The following is a 22,165-nucleotide window of genomic DNA, read 5'->3' as shown; positions in this document are numbered from 1 at the left end:
AATAGAATTCTATTTATTTACTGTCCCATCAGTTGTAAATCACTGGCCATTTCTTCAAATATTTCAGGTGGAAGCCTCAACAAGATATGCATCTGATAGTGCAAGGTAAGTTTTCATAATTCACTGCAGAACTTTTTCAGACATATAAATTCTTATTTATTAATTGTGAGAGTACTTCAGTTATAAAATGCACTACTGTAATGATTCATTAATACTATTCTTTGCAACAATCATTATGTGACTATTCCTAGATAAATAGAGCAAATGTCTGATATCCATACAGGAAAATAAAAGTTCAGGTGGCATATCAGCAGCTGTATTGTGTTTAATGCAGAATGACACATGAAATCACTTAAATTCAACAGATTCATCTTGATGGGCACAAGCTAATATCATACTGCAGTAGAACAAGTCAGAAGAAAGGGTGAATGACTATATATCCAAAAATTGGAGCTGATTTCCAGCCTTTCAGATTAGTGAATATAGTGTTGAACACCCCTCTCAGTGCGGTGCCACAGTGGTGCTCAGGTAATGCACAAGCTTGTAGTGGTTTACAGGCCACCATCAAGAAGAAACATAAGTAGCTGGTGCCACTTTCAGCAAGGCTGTGAAGACTTAACTGGTGAATCCTCATTCTCTTTGTTTCTCCTTCGTCTTGGTGTGTTCCTGAAGGCTGTCTCATTCATTAGACACATTACAGGTGACAAGGTAATGCATAATAGGCAGCTCCAGGTCAACGGGTAGGGTTCTCATGTACCGTCTGATACAGGTCAGGCCCAGAAGGGTGAGTGCCTGAGCTATTACCTTCCCAAATGCCAATTGGCCCCTCTGTCAGGAGTTCGGGGGGTGTGACCCGAGGTGCGAAAATCATTTACAGTGGGTAAATCCCCCTCTGAGGGGGTTCCCAGTTGGAAAGAGCATGCCATTGGAGATGTTGGCAATCATGGGGGATTCTTTTGCAATGTATCAATCACCATCTTAGCGTGTGTCTACTAAACATAAAACAGAATAGGGCTATAGATTTGAAGGCCCTCCCATATGCAACTTGGTTCCTCATGGTATCACATACTGAAGAGGGTCATTTCTTTGCTACAGTTAATGCATGCCTTATTATGGAAGGTGTTGCAGTTGGAGACTCGGTGAAATTTTTCTCATTTATGAAAAAGATGGATGCAAACTTAATGCCCACATGCACCCAAAATAGAAAAAAAAAATGGTTCAAATGTCTCTGAGCACTATGGGACGTAACATCTATGGTCATCAGTCTCCTAGAACTTAGAACTACTTAAACCTAACTAACTTAAGGGCAGCACACAACACTCAGTCAGCACAAGGCAGAGAAAATCCCTGACCCCGCCAGGAATCGAACACGGGCGCAGGAAGCGAGAACGCTACTGCACGACCATGAGCTGCGGCCTCACATGCACTCATTTTCTACCATTTGCTCGAGTAGTTTTTGCCTCAAAGATTAAGGGAGGCTGTGAATTAATCACAGTCCAACCATACATTCCAAACCAGATGAGTTCATACAAGTGTCAACGTTATAATAAAACGTGTATCCAGTCAAAACATGGCCAAGTGTGTTATTTTTGGCAGAGATGCTCACAAGGGCAGCTGTTCGCCTCCTCTCTGCTGTATCAATTGTAATGTCGTGAATGTCCCAAGTGTCTTAATGAGCAAGCATCCAGGAGATCTGATTGAAGGACATCAAACCCCACCCTGTCACTTGCAATTGTTAGCTAGTCAAAATCCGTGCATTTTACCATTTGACATTTACAGTACCATTTTTGTTATGTCGTGCGTAACAGAGGATATGCCCACCAAGACTTCCAACATCAAGTCAGTGTTGCAGTAGTGAAATCACACAGGTCACAATAGCATCCCTGTCTCCTACTACAGCTACGCAACAAGCAATCAGATCTTTACATTTGGTGGCCAAATCACGTGCTACACAACTGTCAGGCTGAAAGGACAAAAGCAATACTCTTCCGAAGACATTCTACAGCTAAAAACATACTCTTCATCTGTCAACTAGAAAGTTCTAAGAACTCTAACGAAAACAAATGGTCTTCTCCTTCCCTGATTTGGAGATCCACTTCAGGTGTTGGCATATGTACCCTTACCTGGCTGACCGCCATTTTGCTGGTGCCCACTGCCTACAGATTTTCTGCCGTGGAATTCAGACTGACCCAGGGAGCGTGCCAATATGTTTGTAGATCTCATGGAACAGGATTCTCCAGCCTCTTCCCCCTGTAGCAGTGGATTTTTGAAGGCTGTCACTGAGTAGCCACCAAGGTGACTAATCTTCATTTGTTCCCTCTCCCCCAATCCCCATTATGACTCCTCCAATGGAAAATTCATGGCATTAGATCCCAGGAGGGATTACAGCTGCTCTTGGAATTGCAGTGTCCGCTTGTTTTCTGCTTCCAAGAAAAAAAATTGTCCTCACAACCCATTTGACCATTCATGTTTCTTTCTGGTCCTCTGTGACCTTTACCTCCAAGGACAGCATTCCACCTCATGTGGGAGCCATGCTGGCCATACATCTCATTTAACATGCGACTGCTAGCTGTTGCAGTCAGCATTGCCCTTCCTCATTTCACCTTTTCTCTTTGCAACATCTACACGTCTCCATCATTTGCTGTTACCAAGTTGGACTTATTCTAGCTCATTGGTCAGCTCCCTCACTCCTTTTTGTTGCTTGGAAACTTCACTGCCCACCATCTGCTTTGGGACTCTTAGAGAACCTGTCCTCTTAGCTGATCTCCTGAATCATATCTTACCACTAGAGCACCCACGTTCCTTTCAGATTCCATGCACATTTCTTACCATTTGGACTTCTCGTTCTGCACTGTCCAGCTCGCCTGTCGTCTTTGGAGTGTGTGTTCTTATAGGACAACTATCAAAGGATTGAAACTTCCTGGCAGATTAAAACTGTGTGCCCGACCGAGACTCGAACTCGGGACCTTTGCCTTTCGCGGGCAAGTGCTCTACCAACTGAGCTACCGAAGCACGACTCATGTCCGGTACTCACAGCTTTACTTCTGCCAGTATCCGTCTCCTACCTTCCAAACTTTACAGAAGCTCTTCTGCGAAACTTGCAGAACTAGCACTCCTGAAAGAAAGGATATTGCGGAGACATGGCTTAGCCACAGCCTGGGGGATGTTTCCAGAATGAGATTTTCACTCTGCAGCGGAGTGTGCGCTGATATGAAACTTCCTGGCAGATTAAAACTGTGTGCCCGACCGAGACTCGAACTCGGGACCTTTGCCTTTCGCGGGCAAGTGCTCTACCAACTGAGCTACCGAAGCATGACTCACGTCCAGTACTCACAGCTTTACTTCTGCCAGTATCCGTCTCCTACCTTCCAAACTTTACAGAAGCTCTTCTGCGAAACTTGCAGAACTAGCACTCCTGAAAGAAAGGATATTGTGGAGACATGGCTTAGCCACAGCCTGGGGGATGTTTCCAGAATGAGATTTTCACTCTGCAGCGGAGTGTGCGCTGATATGAAACTTCCTGGCAGATTAAAACTGTGTGCCCGACCGAGACTGGAACTCGGGACCTTTGCCTTTCGCGGGCAAGTGCTCTACCAACTGAGCTACCGAAGCACGACTCACATCCGGTACTCACAGCTTTACTTCTGCCAGTATCCGTCTCCTACCTTCCAAACTTTACAGAAGCTCTTCTGCGAAACTTGCAGAACTAGCACTCCTGAAAGAAAGGATATTGCGGAGACATGGCTTAGCCACAGCCTGGGGGATGTTTCCAGAATGTGATTTTCACTCTGCAGCGGAGTGTGCGCTGATATGAAACTTCCTGGCAGATTAAAACTGTGTGCCCGACCGAGACTCGAACTCGGGACCTTTGCCTTTCGCGGGCAAGTGCTCTACCAACTGAGCTACCGAAGCACGACTCACGTCCGGTACTCACAGCTTTACTTCTGCCAGTATCCGTCTCCTACCTTCCAAACTTTACAGAAGCTCTTCTGCGAAACTTGCAGAACTAGCACTCCTGAAAGAAAGGATATTGCGGAGACATGGCTTAGCCACAGCCTGGGGGATGTTTCCAGAATGAGATTTTCACTCTGCAGCGGAGTGTGCGCTGATATGAAACTTCCTGGCAGATTAAAACTGTGTGCCCGACCGAGACTCGAACTCGGGACCTTTGCCTTTCGTGTGCAAGTGCTCTACCAACTGAGCTACCGAAGCACGACTCACGTCCGGTACTCACAGCTTTACTTCTGCCAGTATCCGTCTCCTACCTTCCAAACTTTACAGAAGCTCTTCTGCGAAACTTGCAGAACTAGCACTCCTGAAAGAAAGGATATTGCGGAGACATGGCTTAGCCACAGCCTGGGGGATGTTTCCAGAATGAGATTTTCACTCTGCAGCGGAGTGTGCGCTGATATGAAACTTCCTGGCAGATTAAAACTGTGTGCCCGACCGAGACTCGAACTCGGGACCTTTGCCTTTCGCGGGCAAGTGCTCTACCAACTGAGCTACCGAAGCATGACTCACGTCCGGTACTCACAGCTTTACTTCTGCCAGTATCCGTCTCCTACCTTCCAAACTTTACAGAAGCTCTTCTGCGAAACTTGCAGAACTAGCACTCCTGAAAGAAAGGATATTGTGGAGACATGGCTTAGCCACAGCCTGGGGGATGTTTCCAGAATGTGATTTTCACTCTGCAGCGGAGTGTGCGCTGATATGAAACTTCCTGGCAGATTAAAACTGTGTGCCCGACCGAGACTCGAACTCGGGACCTTTGCCTTTCGCGGGCAAGTGCTCTACCAACTGGGCTACCGAAGCACGACTCACGTCCGGTACTCACAGATTTACTTCTGCCAGTATCCGTCTCCTACCTTCCAAACTTTACAGAAGCTCTTCTGCGAAACTTGCAGAACTAACACTCCTGAAAGAAAGGATATTGCGGAGACATGGCTTAGCCACAGCCTGGGGGATGTTTCCAGAATGAGATTTTCACTCTGCAGCGGAGTGTGCGCTGATATGAAACTTCCTGGCAGATTAAAACTGTGTGCCCGACCGAGACTCGAACTCGGGACCTTTGCCTTTCGCGTGCAAGTGCTCTACCAACTGAGCTACCGAAGCACGACTCACGTCCGGTACTCACAGCTTTACTTCTGCCAGTATCCGTCTCCTACCTTCCAAACTTTACAGAAGCTCTTCTGCGAAACTTGCAGAACTAGCACTCCTGAAAGAAAGGATATTGCGGAGACATGGCTTAGCCACAGCCTGGGGGATGTTTCCAGAATGAGATTTTCACTCTGCAGCGGAGTGTGCGCTGATATGAAACTTCCTGGCAGATTAAAACTGTGTGCCCGACCGAGACTCGAACTCGGGACCTTTGCCTTTCGCGGGCAAGTGCTCTACCAACTGAGCTACCGAAGCACGACTCACGTCCGGTACTCACAGCTTTACTTCTGCCAGTATCCGTCTCCTACCTTCCAAACTTTACAGAAGCTCTTCTGCGAAACTTGCAGAACTAGCACTCCTGAAAGAAAGGATATTGCGGAGACATGGCTTAGCCACAGCCTGGGGGATGTTTCCAGAATGAGATTTTCACTCTGCAGCGGAGTGTGCACTGATATGAAACTTCCTGGCAGATTAAAACTGTGTGCCCGACCGAGACTCGAACTCGGGACCTTTGCCTTTCGCGGGCAAGTGCTCTACCAACTGAGCTACCGAAGCACGACTCACGTCCGGTACTCACAGCTTTACTTCTGCCAGTATCCGTCTCCTACCTTCCAAACTCTACAGAAGCTCTTCTGCGAAACTTGCAGAACTAGCACTCCTGAAAGAAAGGATATTGCGGAGACATGGCTTAGCCACAGCCTGGGGGATGTTTCCAGAATGAGATTTTCACTCTGCAGCGGAGTGTGCGCTGATATGAAACTTCCTGGCAGATTAAAACTGTGTGCCCGACCGAGACTCGAACTCGGGACCTTTGCCTTTCGCGGGCAAGTGCTCTACCAACTGAGCTACCGAAGCACGACTCACGTCCGGTACTCACAGCTTTACTTCTGCCAGTATCCGTCTCCTACCTTCCAAACTTTATCCTTTCTTTCAGGAGTGCTAGTTCTGCAAGTTTCGCAGAAGAGCTTCTGTAAAGTTTGGAAGGTAGGAGACGGATACTTGCAGAAGTAAAGCTGTGAGTACCGGACGTGAGTCGTGCTTCGGTAGCTCAGTTGGTAGAGCACTTGCACGCGAAAGGCAAAGGTCCCGAGTTCGAGTCTCGGTCGGGCACACAGTTTTAATCTGCCAGGAAGTTTCATATCAGCGCACACTCCGCTGCAGAGTGAAAATCTCATTCTGGAAACGTCCCCCAGGCTGTGGCTAAGCCATGTCTCCGCAATATCCTTTCTTTCAGGAGTGCTAGTTCTGCAAGTTTCGCAGAAGAGCTTCTGTAAAGTTTGGTAGGTAGGAGACGGATACTGGCAGAAGTAAAGCTGTGAGTACCGGACGTGAGTCGTGCTTCGGTAGCTCAGTTGGTAGAGCACTTGCCCGCGAAAGGCAAAGGTCCCGAGTTCGAGTCTCGGTCGGGCACACAGTTTTAATCTGCCAGGAAGTTTCATATCAGCGCACACTCCGCTGCAGAGTGAAAATCTCATTCTGGAAACATCCCCCAGGCTGTGGCTAAGCCATGTCTCCGCAATATCCTTTCTTTCAGGAGTGCTAGTTCTGCAAGTTTCGCAGAAGAGCTTCTGTAAAGTTTGGAAGGTAGGAGACGGATACTGGCAGAAGTAAAGCTGTGAGTACCGGACGTGAGTCGTGCTTCGGTAGCTCAGTTGGTAGAGCACTTGCCCGCGAAAGGCAAAGGTCCCGAGTTCGAGTCTCGGTCGGGCACACAGTTTTAATCTGCCAGGAAGTTTCATATCAGCGCACACTCCGCTGCAGAGTGAAAATCTCATTCTGGAAACATCCCCCAGGCTGTGGCTAAGCCATGTCTCCGCAATATCCTTTCTTTCAGGAGTGCTAGTTCTGCAAGTTTCGCAGAAGAGCTTCTGTAAAGTTTGGAAGGTAGGAGACGGATACTGGCAGAAGTAAAGCTGTGAGTACCGGACGTGAGTCATGCTTCGGTAGCTCAGTTGGTAGAGCACTTGCCCGCGAAATGCAAAGGTCCCGAGTTCGAGTCTCGGTCGGACACACAGTTTTAATCTGCCAGGAAGTTTCATATCAGCGCACACTCCGCTGCAGAGTGAAAATCTCATTCTGGAAACATCCCCCAGGCTGTGGCTAAGCCATGTCTCCGCAATATCCTTTCTTTCAGGAGTGCTAGTTCTGCAAGTTTCGCAGAAGAGCTTCTGTAAAGTTTGGAAGGTAGGAGACGGATACTGGCAGAAGTAAAGCTGTGAGTACCGGACGTGAGTCGTGCTTCGGTAGCTCAGTTGGTAGAGCACTTGCCCGCGAAAGGCAAAGGTCCCGAGTTCGAGTCTCGGTCGGGCACACAGTTTTAATCTGCCAGGAAGTTTCATATCAGCGCACACTCCGCTGCAGAGTGAAAATCTCATTCTGGTATCAAAGGATTTCCACCCAATAATCCCCAAACAGCTTTTAGAGTTTAGCCAAGAGACAAAATCCAATAATAAGTTAACTTGGCAATACAACTTAAGATCATTTACAAAAACCTTTAAGAATGATGACAGTTGGCACCATAATATCGGAAAACATTAAGAGCAGCAATAAACTAAAAAACATTAATAATAATGGCAACTTGGCACCATAAAATAAGAGAAATTTATTCTTCAAGAACAAATTACTATGGTGCTTTAAAAGATTTAACACCACAGACCAAGATCCAATAATAAGTTAAATTGGTATTGCAATTTAAAATCATTTATATAAAAGAACTTTGAGAAAAATAATGGCACTTGGCACCATAAAATAAAAGAAGCGCAACACACAACCAGTAAATATAATAACAAAATAATAATTTGATACAACCAAAGGGCAAGGGCAACTCCCAACACAATCACAGATGACCGAGCTCTCACACTTCAGAGCCTTCCCACTAGAAACGGTCCCCGAAATAAATGCTGAGAGCTCCCAGACATGCCTCCCACAACTGTCCATCACTTATGCACCTTGGCTATGTTCTGTAACACACGACAGATAATATCAACACAAGATAAAATTCAAAAAGGAAATAACAATATAACATCTTGACAGCACATAATCACAGCGCCGTTAACTCAGGCGCTCTTAACAGGTGCCAGAAGCTAACACCACACAAATCTTAATAAACAAAACAATAAAAGTGAAGCACACATGAATAGTCAAACCACAGTCTTAGAAGTGCCATAACAACACCAAACGCGACTATTCCACCAAGTTAATAATAACACAGTAAGATAAAAATATGGAACATACCACTAAATGCTGTGACACAAACCAAATTGACGAGATCAAGTTGTTCAGGTCCCAGAAGACCATATATACTAAGCAGAAGTAATTCACTATGCTAAGCAGAAGTAATTCACTATGCGTATACTGTCCAAAACCGACTTCCTGAGGCAGACTTTACCTAACATGTCAAATGCCAAATATACCATACATGAACGGAATTCCAGGCAGGTAACAGGATCCACTTACATGAATTCCTTCAAAAAGGAGCATACAGGCACCACCAAAGGTTACGCTGAGCAGACCGGGTGGGTAACGACCCACTCAGCAGTATAAACAAAAGATACTCCAATTGAGCAAATAAATTAGTACCAATGAATATCATAATGCGCCACACACACACACACACACACACACACACAGCATAAACTTCCAATAACGCCGTCCCACATCAGAATGAAGTTCAGAAACCACAGCTGGAGCTTCCAGCGGAAAATCTGATGAGCCAACCGAGCTCACACCCTAACCGGGCAGATGACTCCAACATTTAGCAACTAGTTGAATCGGGCCAGAGTATCACAGGACCCCACCGGACCTCCACATCGGACAGGCAGGCAGAACAAGTACTCCGACGCCAATTAATCACCTCCGCATGGCCAGCACAATGGCGAATTGATCCGCCCCAGACCACTCTGCTCATATTGCGAGGTACAACCACCTTAGTGCCAGTCACCAACAGGTCAGGCAGAGCGAACTTCACGTTCCGTGCAATATCCAGAACCCGACTACCCTCTCACTTTCTGCCAGCCACTACGAACACACACCAGCGACGTAATAGCAAATCACTACTGGAGCCCCACCCGCACTAGAACAGCGAACTATAATCGATTATAGCACGCGCTCTAAACAAGATCACAGGATAGCGGCATGCGCCGTATCAACCTGGAATGACCCATTCCTTCTGACACATACTCAAGTGATCACTTCCTGTGTGCTATCCATGCACCCACTCCTACCGCACCTGAGTGCAAATCCAGTTGGCAAATTTCTATATCTACCTTATATTCCGCAAGCCACCCAACGGTGTGTGGCGGTGGGCACTTTGTGCCACTGTCATTACCTCCCATTCCTGTTCCAGTCACGTATGGTTTGCAGGAAGGACTGTCGGAAAGCCTCCGTGCGTGCTCGAATCTCTCTAATTTTACATTCGTGATCTCCTCGGGAGGTGTAAGTAGGGGGAAGCAATAATATATTCGATACCTCATCCAGAAACGCACCCTCTCAAAACCTGGACAGCAAGCTACATCGTGATGCAGAGCGCCTCTCTTGCAGAGTCTGCCACTTGATTTTGTTAAACATCTCTTTAACGGTATCATGCTTACCAAATAACCCTGTGATGAAATGCGCTGCTCTTCTTTGGATGTTCTCTATCTCCTCTGTCAACCTGACCCGGTACGGATCCCACACTGATGAGCAATACTCGAGTATAGGTCGAACGAGTGTTTTGTAAGCCACCTCCTTTGTTGATGGACTACAGTTTCTAAGGACTCTCCCAATTAATCTCAACCTGCCACCCCCCTTACCACAATTGATTTTATATGATCATTCCACTTCAAATTGTTCCGTACACATACTCCCAGACATTGTGCAGAAGTAACTGCTACCATTGTTTGTTCCGCCATCATATAATCATACAATAAAGGATCCTTCTTTCTATGTATTCGCAATACATTACGTGTGTCTATATTAGGGGTCAGTTGCCACTCCCTGCACCATGTGCCTATCTGCTGCAGATCTTCCTGCATTTCGCTGCAATTTTCTAATGCTGCTATTTCTCTGTATACTACAGCATCATCTGCATGGAACTTCCGACACTACTAGGTCATTTATATATATTGTGAAATGCAATGGTCCCATAACACTCCCCTGTGGCACGCCAGAGGCTACTTTGTCTGTAGACGTCTCTCCATTGAGAACAACATGCTGTGTTCTGTTTGCTAAAAACTCTTCAATCCAGCCACACAGCTGGTCTGATATTCCGTAGGCTCTTACTTTATCAGGCGACAGTGCAGAACTGTATCGAACGCTTTCCGGAAGTCAAGGAAAATGGCATCTACCTGGGAGCCTGTATCTAATATTTTCTGGGTCTCATGAACAAATAAAGTGAGTTGGGTCTCACACGATCACTGTTTCCGGAATCCATGTTGATTCCTACAGAGTAGATTCTGGGTTTCCAGAATGACATGATACTCGAGCAAAAAACATGTTCTAAAATTCTACAAGAGATCGATGTCAGAGATATAGGCCTATAGTTTTGCGCTTCTGCTCGATGACCCTTCTTGAAAACAGGGGCTACCTGTGCTCTTCTCCAATCATTTGGAACCTTCCGTCCCTCTAGAGACTTGTTGTACAGGGCTGTTAGGAGGGGGGGCAAGTTTTTTCATGTACTCTGTGTAGAATCGAATTGGTACCCTGTAAGGTCCAGTGGACTTTCCTCTGTTGAGTGATTTCAGTTGCTTTTTTATTCCTTGGACACTTATTTCGATGTCTGCTATACTTTCGTTCGTGCGAGGATTTAGAGAAGGAACTGCAGTGCAGTCTTCGTCTGTGAAACAGCTTTGGAAAAAGGTGTTTAGTTGTTCAGCTTTACGTGTGTCATCCTCTGTTTCAATGCCATCATCATCATCATCATCATCATCCCAGAGTGCCAGGATATGCTTTTTCGATGCACTTACTGAATTAACGTAAGACCAGAACTTCCTAGGGGTTTCTGTCAAATCGCTACATAGAAGTTTACTTTCGAATTCACTGAACACTTCACGCATAGCCCTCCTTACGCTAACTTTGACATCCTAAGGCCGACTGGAGGCTATACCCCTCCCTCACGACCTTTACACAGCTGTGATGACCACGTAAAGTATCTTCCAAATGTTATCCTTACCGCCAAAGAATGTTCCATACCATGCTCTTCAGGTTACTGTAATGTGTCTTGGTCCCTGGTGGACTGAGGCATGCAAGTATATGATTTGCTGGCAGAGATATGCTCTCCACAATTTGAACCATCGTCCTGACACATCTGCTAGAGGGCTGGTATCTTCTGTAGTCCGTACATGTGGGGCTTTAGAAGCTGTCCGCCCCATTTACTAGAGGAAATTTTGAAAGACAAAGTTGTCTCAAGGTTTATATGGTTTGACTTGTCAACACATTTATCGACGAAGAAGAGGTTGCCTGAATGCTCGTCCTGGGTATCATTGTCTTTGCTATCCCAAGTAACCATATTATGTAATCAGCCAACAGGTGTCTCAGCACCCTTTTCGCCAAGGATTTTACACTCTGTTACAGTTCCAGACAAACGTGTCTCCTTGTGTGGCGTCTTCAGCGTCGTTCCTATCTTCTTTTCTCATGAAGCATGGACAGTGGCTTTCACTTTTCCACTGCCAAAACGTTTTGTATGAATATTTGGCTGCGTAATAAGTTTCTTACACCATCTTTACATCTTGCACCTTTCGTTTTTCCGCTAATATCTGACAGGAAACTTACTTGGTCCTCCCATGTATTCTTACCTGGCTGTACATGGTACCCAGTTCCTCAGTGTCCTACATCTCCTAAGTGGTACTTCCAGGGGAGCGGATCAGACCACCCTCCTCCATTTTTTTAAATGCCATGTCCATTCATAACTAGACTGTGGGTGTTTAGTTCATTCCTCTGCACTTCTGTTCATCATTTGCTGTCTTAACACACTCCACCATCATGGAATATGTTTCACCACTGTTGGCTTTTATGCGAGCACAGTTGAGAGTCTATGCTGAAGATGCTGAACAACTAGTTATTCTGACATGATGTCCTCCTCAATGGATAGGCATGCGGTTTCTCTTTCAAGCCTGACCACTCATCTTATTCTATGACTCCCTTGCCTACTAGTATGCGTCATGCCATTCATATCAGTTACCTCGTGGAGTTTACTTTTGGCTTCTGCTTTGCAGCTTAACTTCATAGTACCTGACACATTTCTGATTGTTGTGAACCCTTCGCTATTTTGGCTTCATGTAGCAGCCCATACTCATTGTGGATGTCATTTTCTTCACTTTCATAAGCAAGACTAACTATACGAAAAAATGCATAAATAATATGGACTAATCTGTCGTCAAGGTACAAAATTCATTACTATATTACACTCTACCCGAATTGTACTGACTGGCAGTTGGTTCACCAGGTTGATAACTCAAAAATTTTATCAGTGTTATGCACCATTACTTGTCCCTCAGCGAAACCTAGGAGCCATCCTATTAAATATTTGTGATTGAAGTCCGCAATGTGTTTTGTTTCTATCTTTGATTTAAACATATTAACGTTTGCCTTACCGAGCGAGGTGGAGCAGTGGTTAGCGCACTGGACTCACATTCGGGAGGACGGCGGTTCAATCCTGTCTCCGGCCATCCTGATTTAGGTTTTCCGTGATATCCCTAAATCGTTTCAGGCAAATGCCGGAATGGTTCCTTTGAAAGGACACGGCCGATTTCCTTCCCAATCCTTCCCTAACCCAAGCTTGCGCTCCGTCTCTAATGACCACGTTGTCGACGGGACATTAAACACTAACCACCACCACCAACGTTGGCCTTCACCTCATACCTCAAATCCCTTAACAACACGTTTCAAGTATACATATGAATTGTCAGTGTTGCAAGTGCCAAGAGGTATTGACACAACTTCCCCATTCTCTAGATGCAATTTATTATTAATTCAGTGACGTTAGGTAAGCTTTCGTATGTTTCCAGCCAGTCAATGCTGTACATCGCTAACCTCTGCAAATATATTGGAGGAAAGTAGTTTGCTTTCAATTTAAACCAATTAGATTTAGAGTGAACATAATTACATCGCAGATTCAAATGACGTGGAGACTTGCATACTGCTTGTTTTTATGTAATTTTCAGGAAAAATATCATGCAGAAATATCCTCAGAGGTATGAACTGAAGTCATGGTAGCGTCGAACATTATACATCAGCTGGTTCCTATTGGTGAAGTGACAACACAGTTCTTCAGGTGGCCTTATATCACCATGAGCTCCATACCCCAAACAACATCTAAATTGACAGTTCCATGTTTCTTGGATTTCCACCTTGTCTTAGGCAATGTATCCTTTATAAACAAGCTGTAAAATCTCGTGATTTTAAGTTTGCTGACGAGTTTAACCAGATCTGTGTTATTAATCCTTTTTTCTTCCAGTATCATTGCTGTGGGCCTTTACGTACAACCAAAGCCATGTAAATATAGGCCTTTACCTATAGCAGTGGCCTCCATGATCATATTATGCCTTTCAGCTGCTTTTAATTACTTTTCGCTTTTTCGGGCGTTCTGTACTGCATGAATTATATCAGCTCTCCTAGCTAATGAAACCAGTAGCTGACAGCCCAGCAAATGCAGGTATGAGAAACAGAATTATTCCACCAGATGTCTATGATATTTGTAGGAACGTGGGCATTTTAACACATCTTTTCCTTCCTTCTTTTTGCCTAAAGGCACCTTTTACAGCTGTCACCAATTTTTTAAATATCCCATAGGTTTTTCTTCTTCTTTAGTATACAGTGAACTGAATTCAGTAATGCTTGAAGATTAGTCCAGTACCCAATTTAAGTTCGAGCAAACATTGCCTTATCAACCACATATTCAGAAATACCTTGTGCTGCATGAATATCTGTTGCTTGACATACCTGTGTAGCCTTATCAATGAATATTTGCTCTGCAATATGGTGATCTTTGTCTGTAGTGTAGGCAATGATGTTCACTTTGTATACATTGTCCAATGCATTAAAGCCCTTATCACCATAAGCTAGGTGCTATTTTAGTTTTGTTCCAGCTCCACAGAAATTGTATCCAGAGACATAAACTTCTGATTGCAGATTCTCGAGAATACCACCTCCAACTTTGTTTATACGTTTCGTAGCACTCATGTCATGCTATTGCATGGTTTCAGCTTTGCTTTTCGAATTACATAGCAAATTGTGGGTGTTCACCTGCTGTTGAGCTTTGATGAGAAACAGCCATTTCATCAATGCCCTGTTCCTTTGACATCATATGACCCGCTCTATGAGGAACATAATGGGTTCAAAGCTTTCCTATAATTCCTTTGTGACTTCAATAGGTTTGCTCTTAATGGTGAATAATGCGATTATACTCGTCAGTGATTTTTGGCTGTATGTTCAGCCATTTGCACATACATTGAAGATTAAATTGCTTCCACATTCCATTTTTGATGGTCCAGTTCAACCATTTGGCAATACTAGTTTCCAAAAATGAGAATGTTGAGTAGTGGTTTATCCCACTTAATTCGAATTCTGCTTTGAAATGTCTATCATAAAATTCACTTCCATCATATGTCTTAAAGGTTGATGGACAGTTTATTTAGTCCTGTGTGCAACAACTGTTCAGAAACGTCTCAAACCTCCTTCCATGTCTTTACTTTCAAAGGTAAGGCCCAAACGAAATTGGAATGTGTCTGTGACTGTGAGAACATACTTGACGCCATTATTTGATTGTAAGTAGTTTTGCATATCCAAGAGATCAGCCTGCCATTCCTGGTATTATCAGATATATTCTGCATGCAGGTCTGTAAAGCTCATGCACAACTCTCTCCACTCGACGATGCATAATTTTCGTAGCCCAGGTAAGATCGATAATATTTTGTTCATGTGATCTGCAATCTCTTCACCAGCTAAAGCTGTAAACAGTCGTAATCGATCTATGATTCCATTTAGTTACCATAATTTATATATTCTAGACGTAGACTGTTTGGTCTTTCAGGCTGAACTTCGACTATTTTACCTGCACTAGGTGGAGCTGCTAATGCTGGTTCAGTTAAAATCCTGTATTTGTCGGTCTATGAGACTTCCATTCATCTTTTTGGGGTTTCACATGCTTTAGTCGTATGTGATATTGAACCACATGTTTTTATAGTTTCAGGGTATATTTTTAACAGTCGACATTTTCAAAATTATTAACTGTAACAGCCTAGGCAATCTTTCAAATTCCTTGTTCCCAATTCTTATTGCCTTCTTGGTTAAACATATTGAGTGCTTACGGTTTTGCCCTGATGACCCCATATGTTCTTTCTTAACTCAGCCCTCCTCCTCCTCCTCCTCCTCCTCCTCATCCTGTTTCTCGTTTCATCCATAGTCCATGACAGCTCTTTCAGCCTGTCAGTTACTGGCTTAAATGTTGCTGAAGGACACTGGTCTCGTTGCAGTTGACCTAACTTTCACAAAAGTAGCTTCTGTCAAATAGTCTTCCACACCCCAGTTTTTAACATTACACTTCTTTGACAACATGCTGCTGCATACTAATCCATTTTTGAAACAGTTTACAACTTACGTATATTCTGAGACAGTCGGTGGTGATGGGCGTGAAGTGCCTTAGCTATCACATTCTTGTTCCACATATGCGTTAGTTTTACATTGACTCCTTCAATTTTCTCGTTGACACACGGGTCATATTGCTGAATTTGAGCAACCAACACCTCACCATTCATAGCACCTTCCTTGACAAGACATTCAGTTCCATTACTTTAGTGTTGATTACCTCCATTTTTTTCGTCAAACGCAAGTGCTTTGCATCCTCTGAATGAATGTGCAACATGTGTGTAAATTTGTACATAGTGTACAATATACTGACAGGCGCGTTTTGGTGCATTGCCTTTTTGAAGAATCATTTTGAAGTTTTGACTCTCATTCAATTTAGTAGTTTCATCTGTAACCAGCAAGCTATACTGAGAGTTACTCCAGCAATCCTCACATATAACAAATTCATTGAGTGCCATGTCAGTTCCGACATCTACTTGGAAAATATGCTTTAAATTCAGATTGTCCTGTTCGATTGTTATAAGGTTGGTGTATCCCAGACCAACAGCTTTGGTATGCTTAAGTATGTCTCACTTAAATAAATTATATTCAGTTCCATGTGGCGAGCAAAGCAGAAATGTTGGCCGATATCCTGATTTTCCACAGAGATGTTGCCAAAAATTAATATGCTGTTTGGTTTTACGTTTTCAGGTGGTGGAATATCACTGCTTTTGCTGGCAGTTTAGTATGTTACTATCTTAACTCCATGCAAAATCTCCTGCAGTAGCTGATATTTTTATTGAAACAGAATTTTTGAAAAATGTACACATGCTCTAAGTGGACTCCCACAGGATAAGTCAACAGTGTAAAAAGTAATTGTTTTCCGCAGCATGAAACCCCAATAACCAAAGCATCTCTAATATCAGGAAGGAATGGCCCATTCGTCTCTTTCTTCAGGTTTCTACCTTCATCACTGCTGGACCAGTCATTTAAATACCCTTGTGGTGAGACTGTTTCGTCCACTTGGTTATAGTGGTAACTGTTTATTTGCATTGAAATGGAGGGTTTTTATAAACTCTTGCTTACAGCTGGGTATATAAACAAACTTAAATTAGATCGTAATTCAGTGCCCACATCTGGTACTGATGATTCATACATTTCCACTTCCATCAATGCACAGAATGCATCATGGAGTCGAGCTATGGTAGTTTCCAATGAGTGGAGATTTTGGCAAGCTACCGACAGTAAATTACTTGTAGAATATGTGCCTGCCATGTTTGCCAACACTCTAGCTCATCCTGTGCTGCATTTCATTAAAATGTTAAAAATCAGCTCCTGTAGATCTGTGCTCCCTCTGTTAAATATTTTAACTGTACCAACTCTATCCCCTACAGAGATGGTATGGTCACCTGGTAACATCAGGGGAGAACAAACTTTTCTGTGGAACAAGGCTGACATCTGCTTTGAGACATTGCATTGTCAGTGTGATTGATATAAAGCGAATATTACTTTGTCATCACTAAATCGATGGTTTTAAAGGAATTCCACTTACTAGAACTCCCTATTCGACATTACACTGACAGTAACATGATTACACCCACTGGTATTCAAACAGTAGGTTTGATTAAACAGCATTATGTTGACACCAGATGCCTGCTGCAACGACTTCACCTTTGCTGCAAGGAAAGCATATAGTGTTCGTTAGAAGCTTATTTGCTCATTTTCTCTGTTTGTCAGCATTAATACTTAAAATTGGCTCACAATGGGCACTTTTGATTCATGACGTGATGTCCTTATCCTTTGATGTTTGTCACAAGTGAGCGAATTATTTATCAATTGCTGTAAGTATATTTTTGCGACATCTACTACTATTATAGTTGTAATGGTATTATTATTGTTATTATTATTGTTATTTTGCTTCAAATCCCGTTTTTGTGCACATGTGTGTATTTATCAGGCACATTTATAAGCTTTATAAACTGTGTGGTCCATAGAACCACTGGCTGAAATGCATCACTTCTTTGTTTTGTGTTACTTGCAGCACTTAGATCGCCCAATCCAGTGGAAGCCCTCATAGTAGCAGCAGTAGTACATAAGAGTACTGTGAGCTGAAATGATTTCATAAGAAGCGACTTATTTTAAATATTGTCTGTGTTTCTTAACTTCAACTCCTATACTTCATATATGTCTGCTTATTTACCATGCCAACTCTGGTATGGACAGATATAGTAATTGCTGTGTTCAGATGTGAATGAAGTTAGTGATTCTTCGCTCACAGCTCCAGCTAGTGTTGTCCACCAATTGGTCCACTGCTGCGGTCACCTTGGGTACTGCCCATACTGAGATTGACCTCTCACTTGGTCCGCAGCTCGTGGTTGTGCGGTAGCGTTCTCGCTTCCCGCGCCCAGATTCCCGGGTTCGAATAACGGTGGGGTCAGGGATTTTATCTGCCTCGTGATGACTGGGTGTTGTGTGCCGTCGTTGGTTAGTTAGGTTTAAGTAGTTCTAAGTTCTAGGGGACTGATGACCATAGATGTTAAGTCCCATAGTGCTCAGAGCCATTTGAACCTCTCACTTGTGGTCGAGTGGGAAGTCATTCCAGCATTTGGGTGGCAGTGAAAGAATTTCCATGTTGCTGATCGGAGAGCCTGCTCAGTTCGTCTGATGAACAATTTGATTTCTGTCTATGGCTGATGAAATCCATGAGCCAGATGAAGTCGCTTGCCATGTTCCAGAGAAAGCCTCTCAGTGTGCAAGACAGGACAGAGGATAGTATTACTGGTGATTGGAAGCTCCGGTGTTAGGTGTGTAATGGCACCATTCAGAGAAACGACTGTATAGGAGGGGAAGGAATCCAATGTGCATACTGGAAGGACTTTTTACAGGTAAGAAATGGGTGCTTCTGGATGCCATGAAAGACATGGAATAGCCAGCAGTAGGTGGTGGCTCACGTTGGTGCTGTCAATATGTGCCACATTGGATTGGAAGAGGTTCTCTCAGGTTTCAGGTGACTGGCTAGTAAAGATTGCCAGATGAAGGCAGAGCTCACCATCTGAAGCATCATGGGCAGAACTGAAGGTGGTTCTTTTATACAGAGTGGAGTGAAGTCTGAATCAGATTCCCAGACAGTTCTGCAGCTGTGTAGGTTGCAGATTCCCCAACTTGCGTCAGAAGGTGGTGGATTTACGGATTCAACTAAATGGCTCAGGAGTCAGCTACACAAAGGAAGCAGTTCCACGAGTATGCGGATGTGTAGAGGGGACAGGGCTTTTTTTTTTTTTAAATTAGAGGGTCTCAGGTAAGTGCAGAAAGTGCTTCAGTTTCAAAAGCTTCTAGTAGAACATCGAAAGAGGGTAGATACAACACAGTGAGTATCGTAGCTGTAAATTGTCGTAGTTGCATTAGAAAAGAACGAGGGCTCAAACCGCTAACAGAAAGCACTGAATCTCAAATCGTTATAGGTATTTAAATAATTTCAGCTGAAATTTTTTAAGAGTCCTAAGCATGTTCACAAGTAATAGATGAAATACTTTTGGTGGTGTAGTGTTCATTGCTGTTTGAAGTAGTTTACGTTGTAGTGAAATTTAAGTAGATAGCTCCTGTGAAGTAGTAAGGGTAGCGATCAATTAAAAGTTCTGATCTCAGATGTCATGGTCTATCTGTAAACTTACCTCTTCCTGACGTTTCAATGCCTACTGCAGCCAACATCATCGGAGGTGAATAAACGATGGCTGCCAGGCCATGGATTTCCCGTTTGTATAGTGTGCATAGAGGGCACCAACATATGTCACTTGGGGCAGACTATAAGTATATCTCTGACTAACATCATTATTCTTGAATGAATGTAATCGATCATCACATCATTGGAATGAAGTCGACCACAATATCCTGTCTAACTTTAAACCGTCCCCTTTTGTGTTGAAATCATTGTGGTGTTCCAGAATTTCCTATAAATACGTGCATAATAATCGATGTTCTGGCTAACACGCTAGTCTCACAAAATTTTATTTCGTGACCACCTTCCTTAAAAACATGTTTCGGTACAGCTGATTTGTCGGTATATACCAGTGCACAGTTCCTTTTGTGTTCGGTTGGCCAAAACTTTCTCAATACAGTCCGTAATATTGTGAATAAATGGAAAAAAACTTTTCCAGCTGACAGTTGTTGCTGCATGTTGTCACATACTTTTCTTCTGGGATGAAGTGCTCGCTCGATGTCGTTGTCGGCGTATCCATTTTTCTTAACAGCCATTCACAAATGATTTAGATCAACTTGAAAATAAACTTACCAGCTCTGTCCACCAATGTTTTAATGACACCTCTCTTCTTCCTGGGATGATGGTTCGAATGCTTATGGAAGTAATAGTCGATGTGTGTTTCTTTTGTATACACCTTATGCCCTAGAATCCCATTGCCTGTTTAATTGCTGATACGTCCAAAAAATTTAGTTGCCATTTCTCTGTTTCTCCATAGTAAATTGTACCTTTGGATTAATACTATTCAGATACACCAAGAAACCGTACAGTTCCTCTCTAATGTGATTCCATATCACAAAAGTCCCATACACATACCGTCACCACTTTCAAGGACTTTTTTCTGCGCGACTGCAGCCTTTACTGTTCCAAAAATTCCATGAAAAGATTAGCAACAGCTGGACTCAGAGGGCTGCCCATGGCCCTGCCTTCTGTTTGTTCGTGAAACTCATTATCATACTGGAAATAAGTCATGGACGACCGCCGGTGGCCGAGTGGTTCTAGGCGCTTCAGTCTGTAACCGCGCGACCGCTACGGTCGCAGGTTCGAATCCTGTCTTGGGCATGGATGTGTGTGATGTCCTTAGGTTAGTTAGGTTTATGTAGTTCTAAGTTCTAGTGGACTGATGACCTGAGATGTTAAGTCCCATAGTGCTCAGAGCCAAATAAATCATGGACATGCGATGTTGGGACCTCCATAGCCTGGCAGCCAGTCATTGACTCACTGCTGCCCGCAGTTGGTAACGAAACGTCAGGAAGTAGTAGTTTTACAGATTGACCATGGCCTCTCAGGCCATACTTTTAACTAATGGGGATGCTAACTGTGAAAGCCTATACAGTATGATAAGTACAGGTGGAGCTTACACCTACAAACTGGAATAAATTAATAAGTTCCCTTCACCAATGCTCTGACTTGGATGAAACATGCTGAACAGTTCAAAGAAAACTTGTCATTTGAAATAGGTATGCCACTCGTAGAATTAGAGTTTGTGGGGACTTTGGTCTACCCTCTATATATTGGCGAAAATACAATGTCAGTGGTAGGCATAAAACGTCGTCGAAAACAGAACTGAATGGTGTGTCTGAAAATTATTTTGCACAGTAAGTTCAGAAACGCACTGAAAGTGTAAATGTTTGAGAAAACATCTTTGACGTCTTAATAACCATGGGCAAACAGGGAGCGTAACAGGTACAGGGATTAGTGACCACAATGTTGTTGAGCCATGAAAAGTTCACAAGAGTGAATACTGTAACATCAAAACTCACCAAAATAAACGCATAATACATGCCCTTGAAAAGCAGTTAAAAATTCACTTGACACATCCCAAGGAGAGAGACTTTACACTCCTTCAGATAAGTCTCTCTAAACATAGTCCAGATGTGGTTTAAAGTAAAATAAGTAATAACTGAGAGATACATATCAAATAAGTTAATAAGTGGTACTGACACACAACAGGTCAGACCAGTGTTTCAGAAGCAATGAAATACACATGCCAAATTTAAAAGAATGCAAAATCCACAGGATTGGCGAAGTTTTTCAGAAGCTCGAAATTTAGTGCAAACTTCAATGAGAGAGGCCTTTAATAGTTTCCAGAACGACACTCTGTGTCGAAATCTGGCAGAAAACCCAAAGAAATTCTGGTTGTATGTAAAGTATACAATTGACAAGGTGCATAAATACCTTCACTGTGCGATAACAATGGTAAAGTTATTGACGACAGTGCTACTAAAGCGAGTTACTGAAGACGGATTTTATAAATTCCTTCACAGGAAAAGCAAAGTATTCCAGAATTCTCTCTCCCCCCTCTCTCGGTCCCTCTCTCCCACTCTCGGTCCCTCTCTCCCTCTCTTGGTCCCTCTCCCCCTCTCTCGGCCCCTCTCTGTCCCTCACTCCCTCTCCATCCCCCTCTCCATCCCTCTCTCCATCCCTCTCTCCATCCCTCTCTGTTCCTCCCTCTCTGTCCCTCCCTCTCTGTCCCTCCCTCTCTCCCTCCTTCTCTGTTCCTCACCCCCTCTCCATCCCTCTCTCCCTCCCTCTCTCCCTCCCTCTCTGTTCCTCCCTCTCTGTCCCTCCCTCTCTGTTCCTCCCTCTCTGTCCCTCCCTCTCTGTCCCTCCCTCTCCGTCCCTCCCTCTCTCGGTCCCTCTCTCCCTCTCTCGGTCCTTCTCTGTTCCTCACTCCCTCTCCATCCCTGTCTCCCAGCCTCTCTCCCTCCCTCT

At 43.8% G+C, this 22,165-nt stretch overlaps 1 protein-coding gene across 22 annotated transcripts in view; it reads left to right on the top strand.

Annotated features, from left to right (window-relative positions):
• The window catches only part of LOC126302904 (zinc finger protein 493-like), a 129,618-nt gene that overhangs the window by 63,544 nt on the left and 43,909 nt on the right, over positions 1-22,165 (top strand). For 21 of the 22 annotated variants that reach the window (XM_049991779.1, XM_049991781.1, XM_049991776.1 and 18 more), the window contains one exon: positions 68-105. In XM_049991779.1, coding sequence (XP_049847736.1) covers positions 68-105 — 38 coding nt within the window. Of the gene's footprint in view, positions 1-67; positions 106-13,295; positions 13,368-22,165 lie in introns of those variants that run through there. The other variant, XM_049991780.1, reaches the window with a different exon arrangement.

The sequence above is a fragment of the Schistocerca gregaria genome, unplaced genomic scaffold, assembly GCF_023897955.1.
Source record: "Schistocerca gregaria isolate iqSchGreg1 unplaced genomic scaffold, iqSchGreg1.2 ptg000180l, whole genome shotgun sequence".
In the NCBI taxonomy this organism is placed as follows: Eukaryota; Metazoa; Arthropoda; class Insecta; order Orthoptera; family Acrididae; genus Schistocerca; species Schistocerca gregaria.
This window is presented reverse-complemented; position numbering and strand designations above follow the sequence as displayed.